The sequence below is a fragment of the Equus przewalskii genome, chromosome 18, assembly GCF_037783145.1.
Source record: "Equus przewalskii isolate Varuska chromosome 18, EquPr2, whole genome shotgun sequence".
Taxonomy (NCBI): Eukaryota; Metazoa; Chordata; class Mammalia; order Perissodactyla; family Equidae; genus Equus; species Equus przewalskii.
In genome coordinates, this window is record NC_091848.1 from 13,127,634 (window position 1) to 13,143,121 (window position 15,488).

General features: G+C 44.9%; 1 protein-coding gene across 33 annotated transcripts in view; it reads right to left on the bottom strand.

Annotated features, from left to right (window-relative positions):
• Nucleotides 1-15,488, bottom strand: part of TNIK (TRAF2 and NCK interacting kinase) — a 383,771-nt gene that overhangs the window by 101,373 nt on the left and 266,910 nt on the right. For all 33 annotated transcript variants that reach the window (XM_070583121.1, XM_070583113.1, XM_070583127.1 and 30 more), the window contains 3 exons: nucleotides 13,557-13,611; nucleotides 11,462-11,540; nucleotides 3,999-4,174 (listed from right to left, as the gene is read on the bottom strand). In XM_070583121.1, the coding sequence (XP_070439222.1) occupies nucleotides 3,999-4,174; nucleotides 11,462-11,540; nucleotides 13,557-13,611 (310 nt within the window). The remainder of the gene's footprint in view (nucleotides 1-3,998; nucleotides 4,175-11,461; nucleotides 11,541-13,556; nucleotides 13,612-15,488) is intronic.

Below are 15,488 nucleotides of genomic sequence, written 5' to 3' on the forward strand. Positions count from 1 at the left end.
GCTCAGCAAAGCGCCCCGCCGCCCGGCCCCCCTTGTTTTATCAGTAAGTAAATGAGGCCCAAAGAGTTGTCACTAACGCTGAACTGGGACAAGCTCCAGGCCTCCTGACTTGTGTGCTAACGGTTCCCACCAGCTGGATTCAAGTCCATGGAATTAATCCCATCCAAGACTGTCCCATGGACTGGCCCCGTGGCTGAGAGGTTAAGTTCACACACTCAGCTTTGGCGGCCCAGGGTTTTGCTGGTTTGGATCCTGGGCGCAGACATGGCACCACTCATCAAGCCATGCTGAGGTGGTGTCCCACATGCCACAACTAGAAGGACCCACAACTAAAATATATACAACTGTGTACTGGGGAGCACTGGGGAGAAAAAAATGAAAAATAAAATCTTAAAAAAAAAAGACTATCCCAGCTGACTCTCCATATCTGTCCCTAATGCCTGGCGTTCACATGAAAATGAAGACAAGGAACTGAAAAATACCTTTTCAGTTTGTGTTAAAGTCCATTATAGGACCATCTAAACCAATCTTTTATTGGCCCACTGTTAACTTATTGATGGCTTTTATCATTTTTTATGTAGGAGCTCTGTTATGACTTACATGGACTCACAAATTGCTTTTAGATATCTTGATAAATACCAGAAAGAAACTTCTGACAATGTGCTATTAAAAATACAGAGTTACATGTGTTTAGATTGACCCACTGGGGACATTCATTGAATTCATGAATATGTAAAATAATTCAGTAATATGTTAAGCAGGTTAACATGCAATAATGAATAAGACTGAGTCTTTGCTTTGGAGGAGATCAGAATTTACTGGGCAAGATGGACAAGTAAATAATCAGAGTTCCCATGATTATGAAGAAAAGGGACTAACCTTTATTGGTGTCTCCCATGCCAGTCACCATGCTAAGTACTTTACCTGTGTTCTCTCATTTATTTTTTCATAAAAACCCATTTTTCAAGCAAAGATACTGAGATTATAAGAGATTAAGTGACATGACCAATGTTATCTCATTAATAAACCTGGGATTTGGATCTAGAATTCAATCCAGAACTTTTCCAACTTTAAAACTGATGTTCTTTCCAACATATTATATGCTAAATAGAAGTACATTAAAAAAGCAATGAGATATCAAAGAAAGAAGCAGCTAAGTCCACTGGTCATAATGGGGGGTAGACAGTGAAGTCTTTGAGGAGGAAATGAGTGGGGCTTTGGAAGGTCCATGGCCCTTCTCCAGGCAGATGGCAGCTGAAAGTGGTGGGAAAGGGCATTCTAAGCAACCTAACCCCCTGAGTATCACAGGGATACTGACATGTTCAGGAAACAATGAGTCCTGATGGCTATCTGTCTGGGTGTGAGAAAAGCAGATGGAGTGAGAAGGCCAGCAGGCTGATACGGCTTGCTGATCCTTATATGAACCATGCTGTGGACTTTTCTGTGGGCAGTGGGGAGGAGCTTTTAATTTTAATCAAGGGAGGGTGTCACATTACTGTTGTCCTTTCATAGCTGCGAGTTAGAAATTACAACTTTGAAGACAGTTGTGCACCATTAAAAAGGAACTGAAACTGCAATTTGGCTATGTCATCACCAGGAGGCAGCAGTCACATGATGAGAACTACCAAATCTGATCATAAACACCCTTTGCCTGCTGTGCTATTTAGTCATTAAAAGGATGAAGAAAGGAAGCCAAGTGTGATGACTTCAAGTGTATTTTTTTTTAAATCACTAATTAGCTTCATAAATTTAGATATGTATGAAGTTTTCAGGCTACTTATTTTTTAAGTACTATTTCACCAAAACGTAAAGAACCTTCATAAAGTGTTTCAATAATCCATATTGAAAGATTAACATTCCAAACTTTCCTGAGATGAATCAACACAGAATTCAAAGTAAAATGCAGATACTTTATCTCCTAAAGGAAATTACAGCAAGGAAAGGAAGCACACAACTAATCCAATTAATTCTGCTCTCTAGGGTAAAACCCTCCTTCATCAGGTTCTGCTGTAAGACTTCACCAGAACCTGGTTTGATTGCTTTTATATTACTTGCTTAAATTAGTATGCATAAACATATCTTAAGGAAAAAATAATATCAGGTAAAAAAAATCATAAAGCAATACAAATTAAAATTGTTTGATTCCACCAAAAAGCTGGTCTCAGAGCTACTAAGAGAGTGACAAAAGTATTGGAGCAAATTAAGTCATTTGGTCAAACTGAGCAAATGGAAGGAGATCTCATATGATCAATACTCCTCCTCGGGGAGCAGATAAAAATGAGGGCTTCTAGTGGCTCTAAGCTTAAAGGGAATTAGGTTCCTTAAATTGCCCTGTAACTCTTGAATACACCTGCCACCAAGAATCTCACTCTTCTGCTTTGCACTAAAACACATAAAATGTCCATGTTCACAAGATGGCGAGTTCTCAGTCACATTCCAGAGTCTGCACCCAAAAAATGTGAAAACAACCCAAGGCACAAGCTTTATCCATGCTTACTCACAGGCCAGAGGCAGAGAGGTCACAAGTTCTCGGAAAGTAACCCTGAACAGTGCTGAAAAATTATAGGTCAATGAAGAATTGTCTAAACAAAAACATCTAATATTTATTGAGTATGTCTATGCGCCAGTGTATTAAGCGTTTTACAGGCACTCTCTCAGTTAATCTTTGCAACACTCCCAGGCAATACTAACTATGATGATACCCCCACTCCTATGTTAAAGATGAGAAAACTGAGGTGAAGTTCACATAAATATGAAGGGGTAGAACTAGATTTGAACTCAGAATTTGAGTCTCAAAACAAAAGTCTGAGCACTTCACCTCCCTGAGCCCTCTGCTGATCTTACCTCTGCCCAGTCTTGGCTCCTACACTGTTCCCTCCCCCACCCTAGGTCCCCAGGCACACCTTACCACACCATAGATATTAACCATGGAGGCAAAGAAGACGAGAAATTCAAATAGAAGGAGAGCATCCCCTGTCCTGTTCTGCCCACCACCCGCCACCACTCCCCCTGGATTGTGAAGAACAGAGGAGAAAGGCGGGGAGGATCAAAGTGAGGAAAAGCACAGCGCCACGCACCTCCCATCTTCGGCCCCTGGCCTTCCCTCTCCTCTCCACTCCCTGCACACTTGGTGAGCACCTCGCAGCCACATCCTGCCTCCTCACTGCCATCCCCCCGCCAGCTGCCCAGTCCCGCTCCCGCCCAGGGACAACTCACTCCCACTGTCCTCTGCATCTTTCCCTTTCCTTCCCATACCGCAGCTTCCCTACCTCCCGACCCAAGTAGCCATAAAACCTGGTCAGGACGCTAGTTAAGGAATGCTGAGTCACTATTCAAATAAGTAGAGTACAGCCCCAGGACCTCAAGTCTGGACGCACGTCCTTTCCAACGATGCAGGGAAAAGACAGTGTGGTGCAACTGCTAGAGCCACAGACATAAGCGTTTCTGAATCTATAAAATAAAGTGCATTAAATGATCTTCCAGCTCAAAATTCGATGTTCCAGAGAGCAAGCCTGGCAACCTCTTTTATATTACTGTGACTATCAGAACATTTATTCTGACTTTCTAATAACTAAATTAGAAATGAGCCTCAGAGCACGAAAATGTAAATGCTGAAGACTGCCAGTAGAAAAAATGTCAACTGGGTGGTATTTTTTTAGGTTGTCTGTCTTCGGTAGATTTTCAGTCTTCTACACATGAATATTCATTTGAATTAAGAAAATCGCTTGTCATATTAAACCACTCCAGAGTATCACTCAACATGACTTTTTGTTCAGTGCCTGGAGAAGGTAATATTTCCCGCAGTTCTATTCTTTCATGAATATTCCATTGCAGCCGTCTCACCCCATGGAGGCCCACAGGCTGTGATCTCAAAAGCAGCCCCTCACACCAAAGCAGAAGGCAGGTCCCTTCAAAATCCCCACGGTCACCTCCGAATACATTAAGAGCCCATGACTCACTCCATCCTTTGTTTCCCCTGCTGAAACACAAATGCTAACCTTTCTCTCCTCGCTTCTTCTTTGTTCTATCGATATGGTCCTTGAGTTGGATGCGGACCTGTCGGTCATTAGGCTGGTCTCGTATAAACGGATGCTTCATCAGTTGTTCCGTGGCTGGTCGCTGGCTGTGACTCTTCACCAGGCAGCTCTCAATAAATGACTGGAACTTTTTTGACCTGCCAAACGAAAGAGAGGAATCGACAGATAAAGACAGTCGAAAGAAAAGCAAACTTATATCGTCTGAAATACTGGAATAAAAAAAAAATAGGTTCAATGAGCCAACATAGGGATCAACCAGTCACAGAGTAGGTCTAGCCCTTTATTAGGCACAATGGGGCTCAAGGCATCATCACCACCAGCAGACGATTCAGGCAATGTGTGGTAGTTACAGACATGAAAACATTTTTGCACAGTTTATACATAATGTCACACAGAAGACCAAAAGGAATCAGAGGAGAGAAAGATTCCAGTGAGCATCATGCCTGGAAGGTATATTGGAACGAGGGAACCAGAGCCAGCCCCCAAAGAATGAGGAGAAAACCCCTCAGGGGAAGGGGTAGTTCAGGGAGGCAGGAAAAGAGTGAGAAACCAGAGCAGGGAGTGAGCACACTAGCCGTCAGGGGACACTGAGCCGAGCTGCCTACAGGAGGCAGGATGTGCAAGGCCGGGAAATGCAAAGCCAAGGTGGGACAGGTGAGTGAGGGGGAGGACATTTTGTAGAAACGAGCCAGATTCTCATACGGTAAAGGGACTTGATTAGGCAAATTTTTCTGCTGGTAATTTCAGAATCACTTTTGAACTTTGCTTTCCAATTAGTTGGAACAGGATGTATGTGCGTTTGCTATCAACCCAAGGACTTGGAAACACTTTGAGGGACTAAGTTCATACCCAGAGGCAAACTTATCTTTCTCTAGAAAGGCACTATTTCCTCAAAGATAACACACAGAGACATGGGGACAGAGGCGCACAGGGGCAGGGGAGAACTGGTGAGAGATACCACACCAAGAATTAGGGCAGCAAGTCCACAACGTGGGAGAAACTAATGGTGGACTTTAGCTATGAGTCATGAATTGGGCACGCACGTTCTTGCTGAGAGTTCCAGGAAATTGTCGAGCATCATAAATAATTAAGCTCATGACTCTATAGCATGCCTGTCCGAGGCACTCCACTGGCAGGAGAGCAGTCACCCTCGGAGACCTCGGTGAGCTCTATCACCCTCCTCACGATCCCCACCCTGCTCAGAGCAGGAGGGAATCCATTTTGTGCTCTCTGGCGCCCTCCTGTGGAGCACTGTGGAGTTACAGGAGCGGATCCCAGGAGCAAGTCTTTCCCAGGCTTCCTAGCAGGCCCTCTATAAATACTTCAGGCCTGAAAGGCGTCCTCACCACACAGCACACAGTGGAGAGCAAGTTCTTCAAGGTTCAGATGCGAGAGGGCACTCATGCATGCGCCACTCTCCACATCGCCCACGTCCAAGCGGCTTTTCACCTTATTCCATGCTTTTGAAGTACTGAATTACTGGTATTCATTTTCCTCCCTAAATTACAAAGCTATGTTCAAGCTTTTAAATGATTTTACATAGAAGTAAAAGTAAGCTGCTATCCTTGGGGTCACCCCAGGATGAGTCAAGATTGGCTACGCTGTGGACTAGAAATAGTGACAACAGGATGGACACTTCACGCCCTCCCTGTGAGTCCTTCAGCCCCTATCCCTGCTTCCTCCACACTAGAAATTCTCCACAGTGTCGGATGTGCCTGAGTCATCTTCATGCCATGAGCACAATCCCTGCCCTTACATGTTTGATGAGTGAATGAATGCGTGAACGGTAATCGGATGAGCGTTCTGGGCCAGAGCTGTAACACAGCTCCCTTCAAATCCGTGCTTGTGAGGGGCAGAGAGGGAGGTTCAGAGGTAGATATTATTTACTTTGCTTTCTTTCTCAGATCAAAGTTGTTTCTCAAACAAAACTGTGGAGGCACAAACGTAGTGGCATCTAAGGGGAGCCCTCACCAGAAAAACCATAAGGAAATAATGGACTCTCCTAAGGAATAAAACGAAGAGAATGAGGCTAACTTGCATAAAAAATAGACCAACTCTACACAGCGCTTTGCTAGGTAGAAAAATCAGTGTTAAAAAGATGAAAACAAAAGTAAATGAAGACAGAAAGCTATTAAATATTCACAAGGAATGCAAATAGTAGTTCTCTTTTTCCTGCTTGCAACTAGAAGGAAGTGCTTCTTTATTATAAAGTGTCAACCATTAATTAGAGGATGATAAATAAAAGAAATCACATCCAATTTAAAAATGAGATGCAGACTGTACATTCCACTTCTCAATACTGACACCTAAAAAAAGTCAGAGAAATCTCCAGGATGAGAGAGCGCTCAAGAGGCTTAAGGAACCAGCTGTAGGCACAGAATCCTTTTCCGTTCTCTCTCCCGACAGGAAGGAACCTCAAGAAATATTCAAGAGAATAACTTTGGGCCCAAAGGATGGGCCAAGATGTGCAGAACCCCAAAGCTGGTAATGTAGCCCACGTCTTCTTCAAATGGTGCTGTTTGAAGAGGAAATAATGCTTACTTAAAACAAATCTTCAAAGAAAAGATTCATTGTCTCTTATTTAAGTTAGTGTGACCAAAGAATCAATATGCTTGATTACACATTTAATTAAAAGTAGAAACACTTCACCTGTGCGGAACACCACCTTACTGCTGAGTGGTCTAATGGGTTGAAAAGTCAATTTAGATAACTTTATTGTTTGAAACTCTGCCGCCAATAATTTAGTTCTGTCTCTTTAAAAAAAAATGCCTAAGATTAGTAGTACTAATTTCCCAAGGGTTGGCATGGAGAGAAAAATGCTAATGATTGGTGTTTACAGTCTGAGGCACTAGTTCTTCGGAAACCAGTGTCACTGAACACTTTATCTTCCCAGACTTTCCCTGTTTGTACATGAAATTGTGTTACGGAAATTAAAAATGCCTGAGAGATTATTACATTAATCATTATAACCAGCCAGGCTCAAAGTTTTTGGTAATCGTCAGACTCTCTCAATGCAATTTGATCTTTAAAATGTGCATTTGCCCAGAACTACCCTTTTTCTCTACTCCAGGCTTCATCACTTACTATGTGACTTTGAGCAAATTACTTAACTTCTCTGTGCCTCAGTTTCCTGGGCTGCAAATGGGGATATTGTTAGTACTTATCTCAAAAGACTGTTGTGATGATAAATGAGTTAATTCACATAAAATGCTTAGAGCGGTGCCTGTCACGTCATAAATGCTGTATGCGTTTCCTATTCTTGTTATTATTATTATAACACCTCTCTGAGGACGATGTGCCAGCAACCTCTGACCATCACCAGGTTTAAAGAACAGGAGCATCTGCCTTTAGGGCTGGAAGCACAAATCTGAAGGTGTTTTTCCCAACTTCTCTTGAACTGAATCGTACGGCGTTCTTTAACGGCACTATTTCACATATATTTAGATTAGATATGCTAGCAGGAAGAGTCAACAGGACTGCTATCTCCAAGGAGACTGCGCAAAAAAGGGTTAATTTTAAAAGTTTACATAGCAATTTTTCTTTTGATTTTAATAAAGTCCAAAGTCACACTACTACTAGCACATTCAGCCTATTCGAATTATTTTCTGATATTTGCTTTCTACTATCATTATTTTATTTAGAACACACACACACAAAGCTTTGTCATTTCCTAACACAAAAGTTTTAGAAAACCAAGAATCAGAACTGGCGTTTCCTAATATTAGAGGAGTAGCTGTAAACTTCGGAGTAAAAGCAGAAGGCTGGGGTTCCAGGCTGGCTTGCCCAGTGATGTGCCTGGCACTCTGGATACACTGGTTACCTCACCAGGCCTCCCAGTCTTCATCTGGAGCGCCAGTGGTTGGGACCACGGAATCTCATATCTCTTTCCAGTGATAAGCAATTATGATTTTTTCAGTGAACTCAACTGAGCACTGCTTTGCCTGTGTGAAGTCTTCACATTCTAAGGGCATGTGAAAAGAATGAGACTGGCCACCTTTTACGGGGACGAAGTCATGCCGTCCTTCTCCAGAAATGCCTGGAGGGAAGCTAGAGCACTGCGTGTCCATGTGGAAGCGGGGGAGGTGGGCGGGAGGAGAAGGGAGGAGGACAGCTTCTGAAGAAGGTTTCCCCATGTGGGCTGAATCCAACCAGCCATGGAGACACGAGGAGGAAATGGGAGTCCCAACCTACTGTTCATTTGCTGGTGGTGACATGGGGACAGAGGCTGAGAGCATTGTCGTTCTCCTCTGATTCAACTAAGGTTATAATCCTCCCAGAGACCTAACTATTAGGCCGAGCCGCCTGAGCACTGGCTGGAGCCCCGACAGGGCTTCCTCGGCTGCAAGGCCTCTCCTCATCACGCTGGCGGGGCAGGGAGGGCCGGTTCCCGCGAGTGCAGCTGCTCTCCTCTCCTTCCGCCTCGAAAGGGGCAAAGAGCACGCTACCGCTCCCTTTCCTTTTCCCAAGGAAAACAGTGTTCAACCAAGAGACCAGTCCAGCTCCTTCTCTACCGCTCCAATCCTGAACTTTAAGAGACCAAATGTGCAGTAGAAAGAATGCGGGTTACAACTTGGGAAACTAAGACTGCACAGCCTTGTGAAGCCTCAGTCTCTCGCCCATGAAATGAGGACTCAGAGCACCCTGTCCGGCAGGGTTGGGTTTAAGATTATATATATATATATATATATATATATATATATATATATATATATATGTCTTAAATTTATACACATGCACACACACATATATATATAGGTTCCTGAGTCCATGACATACGTATGCTTTATGGGCCCCATATGTTGTAGGTTCAGTACTGTTAGCTGGAAATGGCCCTCAATGGAACCCTTATAATGAAGAGTTCATGGCCGTCTCTAGGACAATGGCGCCCCCTTTGGTAAAATGTTGGTATGTACACTGAGAACAGTGTACTTCATCTGAGAACTCACTTAGGGAGAGAGTATCTAGAAATAAAAGAAATAAAAGATTTGGGAGTTTTGTTTCTCTTCTTAGGGGACAGGCGAGTCCCTTCCTAAGAAAAAAATAGGAAAATAAACAAAATATTTTACTTCCTCTCAAACACTAAAGGATAGTTAGGCAAACACTAACCTATTTGAAATCGCTATCGACCTGGCCCTTCACGACAGAGCACCGTGAAGTGCTTAAATCTTTTCACTCAGAAACTAGAATCCCATTCTAGAGGAGTGGGAGCCACACCAAGTGTCCTGTGGCCAGGGGCTGCACAACCATCTGTGGAAAGGGAGGAAGAGGCCCTCACCAGGGCTGTTTCCCCCACTCGCTCTCAAGCAGCCCGTGCTCTTCCCTCTCCCTGTCAGGCAGTGTGGCCGGCTCCTCACCTGCTCCCCTCCTAGGCGGGCAAGGTGGGCCAGGTGCTGGGGAGGGGAAGGGGCCTGGTCCCCTCACACTCCGGGACTGATCCCGCTCCCTCCAACACGATCTGAATCAGTTCTCGTCAAAGGTTTGAAGCAGAAAAGTCAGCCTGTATCCTCCCCCACGTCTGTACTTCTCAAACAAGGTCAGGGCAGAGCTGATCTTTCTGGGCCAGCTCAATGAACACTGAGGCCGTGGTGCAGGGGTGTTCCCTGACTTTCCTGAGGGGCCGGCCGGGTCACAGGAAGGGCGGCGCAGGCCAGGGCTGAGAGGAAAACAGGACAGGGTGCCACCAACTGGCTCCAGCTTCTGATTTGGGAGAGGCGGCGACTGGTGCAGCCTCGGAGGACAGCCTCGGTCCCTAAAAGGAGCGGGAGCCACTGGGCAGGGAGTATGGCTGCCTCTTTGCATAAAAGCCCAGACATCTCCATGGAATGCTCAATCACCAGGTTTTTAAAAGTTGGCAATTAATATAAATATTTCTGAAACACGGTGTGTGGCCAAACTGTGCCAATAAGACAAAACAGCTATGCTGATGGCCAGTCTGTCCTCTGTGGAAGAGCTTGGAACATCTGTCCGGCAGCAGGGCGGGGAGCAGAGAAGGCAGAGAGGGAACGAGGTAAGTAAGTAACACCCACTGTATACAGCAGGCCCCATGGGGAGGCTTGGCACGAAAAGCCGGCAGAAATCTAGCAGAGGGCTTTGTAGTGCCACTGACGCTTCCAGGGGACAGAACTGAGCCGACTCCTCTCTCCCGAGTCTGTTCCAGGGAGGAGGAGGACGCAGGGCCTCCGGGCGCCCATCAATCGCACGCTGTGCCGGTGCCCAATGGAAGGCTGTTGCTGGGGAGAGAACGACTGTCTCTCAGCACAGTGACCCTCCGGAGAGGAGGAGCAGGGCCGGCTCTCCCTCCTTGTTACCAATAGCAACTCTCACTCTCCCGGCAGCAGCGCAGGCCTCAGCAACTCAGAGGCTGTCCCCGCTTCCTGCTCTCCCTTCCCTGTCTCTGTGCAGCTCCGCCAGGGCTGCTCTGTCACTCCTGGGTGACTGGTATCAACCAGGACTGCTCTCTGGATAGCGGAGGGTGGGTGAGAAACAGAAGGGGCCCAGTCAAGGCCTGATCATGGAGTGGTGTGAAAAGGGGCGGGATGGTCCTGGCCCTTCACTCTCCCAACTGCCCAGCCTGCGTCTCCAGAAAAGGACAGGCAGTCCTAGCGGTCCAGGAATTGGCTGGCCCCAGGGCAAGTGGAATCAGAATTCAAGAATCTATGGGAGAGAATACACCACATCCACAGGGGGAGGGAAGGAGCAATGAATTTTTGTCATAGACCCTGATATAAATACACAAAAAAGTCAAAAGTCCATTTTCTGGCCTAACCTGTAGAAGTCTGCTTCCCAAACTTCAGTCACTCATACATGACCAACACACCTTTCACCAAATCTGTATACCACCCATACAAGAATTCACTAAGGATTTTTCTTTAAATTAAGTCACTTTTTATGTGAATAAGTTTATTAAATGGAAAGGTTATATCACTGCCCCAAATAAGAAGCCAGCATCACCCGCCATAAAGAGAAAGCAACAGTAAAAACAAAAATTACAAACGTTCATGCACAGACCCGTGAAATCACCTCGCATACTACCAGGTGTGTGTATGCATTTAGGGAATTACTGTCTTAAGGAGCAAAAGAAAAGGCGGCCAATCTAACGAGGTGACTCTCTGAACTGTCACCTCTCTGATGAGATATTCTGCAGGCCAGGAAAGAGATCACTTGGAGCGATTGATCAAAGAGCTTCTATCTTATTACTCGGGTTCCACTACCCATTGGAGCTTACAGCTCCTTATCTTGAACTTGTGGGAATAAAGACTTGCTGTGCAGATAGTAGGTACATAATATGTACTGTATGATGAGCGACAGCACATGGAAAATCACTCACCAAGTCTCAGGATTAGACTCACTGTCAGCAGGCCCTAAGGATTTGGCTCATCCAAAAGAGAATCAGAGGGCAACCCTGCCTTCAGGTCTGCACTCACCACTTCTTGGACTTCAGCCGCGGCGCTGGGTTCCGGGGGATGAGGAAGAGGGCTCTCATGGGGTGCATGTCACAGAGAGCTGCAAGAGACCAGAACAAGGGCCAGCTCGGGTTAGGAGGCCAAACCCAGGCCAAGCCATCCTAGCTGTAGAGCTGACGCTGCCAAATGGCTCCCTGAGTCCACGCATGACCAGCGAGCAGAGTCGGAAGGCCACAGAGCTTCCATTTAGCAAGCATTTAAAGGAGTGACGTCTAACCACAGGAGTGTCATAAGATACAACATGTTTCAAACAGATATTGTAAATATTTCTACATTTGCTTCATACTTAAGGAAACTAAGTTAAAGGGTCAACAACCTTTACTTTGCTGTAAATAACCGTCTAAGATTCAAAGTAAACAACATCAAGATAACAGCTGCAATGGAAATGGTAAATCATTTTTAATTAGTAAAAGACTAAGTCATAAAATAAAAGATATTTGATAATCTATGGCCTATTTCTCTACACTGACGGCTCATCCAGACACAATCTCATCTCCGTAGATTTTTGGAGTCTAAGGCACTGAGCAGAACACCTTTCTCTCTGTATTTCTAAATATCCTGAATGGCCTTTCAGGTTTCATGATGGGTTTTTTTGTTTTTGTTTTTCGATCTGTTTTGCTTTGTTCCCTGGCCCCAGGAAGACCGGAGCACAGTCTGACAGAAAAAGTTATAAAAATATCTCAACTTGTAAACATGACATTATCGTTTATAGTGAAAGCACTCATACGGTCTTATTTTAATCAAAATATTTCACTAGTTTACTTTTCGAACATCTGGGAGTATCTTTTTCTTTGTGCCTAGAATAAGAATGTACTCTCCCTAAAAGCAAAACGATTCTGTGGGTAGAAGTTTATTTTTACCCCCTTTAATATTCATCAAGAATGATAATATGGACTTAAGCCTGCAATCTAATATTTTTCTGATTCATAAATGCCTATTAGCATTGTGGATGAGGGGAATTTTGTCAACAAACACTCCAAATCAATCATGCTACAGATCAATTCCACCAGCTCTTGAGAGAAATATGAAGAGTGCGGTAACTTGAAGATAAAAAGTCAGATGACCATAATGACCCGCCATGCAAATAAGGGGCCTGTTTTGGTCCAGGGCTTCTGAAAAGCAGACACCAAGGTGGCATTAAACATGAGAGGGTATTACTTGGGAAAATTCCTGCGTGAAAGGAAATAGGGAGGGAGCCAGGGATGACTGGGAGAGTTGTCACACCCCGAGGGAAGGAGAGAGGGAGGAAAAGTAGGCGGAAGCGTACTGGACTGTCTTGCAGTCTCAGGGGGATTTGCCAAGTCATAGGCGATCACTTGAGTGAAGGCTGCCTACACAGGAACCCTGTGACTTCCCGAAAGGCCTGCCTTACATCCTTGCCAAGCTCGCTCACTGATGAGGGGTGGCCCTTGGGAGGTGCAATCTTGGTACCATTGCCACAGTCCGGCCCTGGGTCAGCTGTGCCTCCTGCATGGAAGTCTTTGAGGCACATTCCAGGGCCACCTCAGGGCTGGGAGGGGCCCTGCGCAGTGCCAATACTCCGGATCTCAAGGAATTTGAGAGGTTCTCCAGATGGCCAGAGCCCTGGCTACTCTGCCTCAAATAACAGCAGGGAAATATAAAAGTGTATACATTCATATTTTCATAGGAATGAGAGCAACTGAGGAAAAGTGTTTGCATAACCTGTGCACTGAAAATCGGCTTTGAATTTTCATTAAGTTGGAGTTTACCGTCTTTGTGGGTTGGTCCCAGTTTTATGTGAGGTGAAGAGCAGTTCAAGTATAAGCTACACACTGAATCTGTAAAACAAGCAAACCTCTCCAAAGTTTGCTCCCCTTCTTTTTCTTTTTCACCCCAGAAATACAACAGCCTCACGCCACTGTGAAATGAATGGATTCCCGGTTGATTTCAGATGACTCTGCTTTCTAAATGCGCCAGCTCGAATCCATGCAGGGCTCGGTGCAGCAGAAGTGAAGCCACTGCAGCTCCTGGCAAGGAACCTCCAGCCCCCGCAGAGCAGACCAGCAACAGATGTCACTCAGAGGAAGGTACTTACGGGGAGCACCTTCTGCCATCTCGATGGCAGTGATTCCCAAAGACCACAAGTCACTCTGAAAAAGAAGGAAGGCACAGACACATGCATAAATGCAGTCAACAAACGACAATACGGTTAAACCTGGTAATGGCTTCAAAACTGCCTGGGAGAAAGCCATTCAGTTGTCTCTTCACAAACTGATTTCACCCACTGGGGTAAAAGGCACAAACAGCCTCGTTCACTTCTCACTGACAACAGCTTTCACGGTGCCTGACACACGGCGAGTTTTCAATACACGTATGAAAAATGAATATAAGGTTTTAAAAATTAGTTCATCACTGAAATTTATCTACCGATTGAACCACATGAAATTGCTGCCATTTGACTGTTTTAACACCTTTATTGAGGTATCGTTGTCAAACAATAAACTGTGTATATTTAAAGCGTACCATTTGATAAGGTCGGACATATGTATACGCCTATGAAACCATCACCACAATCAAGACAGTAAACAAATCCATGACCCCCAAAAGGTCCACTAGCCCCTTTGTAGTCTCTCCCTCACGCCCTTCCTGTCCCCAGCCCCACTTCCTATTCCAAGGAAACCACTGATCTGTTTTCTGCCACTGTGGGTTAGTTTGCATCTTCTGAAGGTTTATATAAATGAAATCATCCGGTTTCTTTCATTTAGCACAACGTGTTTGAGGTCCATCCCTGTTGTAGTGTGTATCATACCTCATTCCTTTTTATTGTCAAGTAGCGTCCCACTGTATGGAGGCACCACGGTTTGCGATCCGCTCACTCGTTGAGGGCCATTTGGGCTGTTTCCAGTTTGGGCTATTACATATAAAGCTGTCACAAACCTCACGTACAAGTCTTTGTGTGGAGGTTTGCTTTTATTTCCTTTAAGTAAACACTTAGGAATGGAATGGCTGGATCATACAGTAAATGCATATTTATCGCCAATAGTTTTTAACCTACGGAAACAGCTATTTCATATGGTTTAACCAAATCAGATGAGGGCAGGGCCACCTTTGCATGGTGGTCTTTACTGATGTATTCCCAGTGCTGAGAACAGAGCCGGGCAGAGTAGTAGGTGCCTGATATATTTGTTGAGTGAATGAACAATATCTTCTATCTTGTAATTCGACTAATACAAACAACAGAGAGCCTATACTCTTATTTTCTTTCTTCTGCTCAGACTGACTTTTATGCTCTTACTAGAATTTTCTAGATGCCTGCACCTCTACCTGTGAAATCTCCATCTCTAACAGTATGCTTCTCCCCCACTCTGTCTACAGCTCAGTAGTCTCTAAATATTGCAAAAGAGGGGGCAAATCAGGAGATGGGGAAAACCAGGTTACGGAACCCCAAAAAGAGGCTCGCTGCTTCAGCCTCTCAGTAGATTAGTAAGAAAACATAACGTGAAATTTGGCTCAATGGTCCACAATTCTGATACAGACTCTCATCCTCCTTTAATTTTAAGTACATCCTGCATTTGTACATTATTCCAAATTCGCACCCGTCACCTCACTCAGATTAGAGAGCAAAGTGAAATTGCCTCGCTATTCCTATCAAACAACGTCAAGGCCACATGAAAAGGAGATATCACTGGAAGGGAACTATGAAATCCGTGCTGAGCCATTCCCTAGAACTGAACTTCTCAGACTCCTGTGAGGGACACCCAGGTCTATTCAGCATTTGGACAGAAACCCGTACAACGTGGAGTGGGCTGTCCAGGGGGTCTAGCCTCGTGCCTAAAGTGCAAACTACCTTAGAGCAAATGGCCGGGCATGGGCTAACCCCACACTAGGACCAATGGGGGGACTCTTTAATTCATGAGCCTGTCAACTTATTCACATAAACGTTACAAGTGCTCAGTTCAACTGGGGATAACAACACACCTGCACAATACCACTGCCCTCAGATTCCAAGTAATTTCTCTGCATAGAA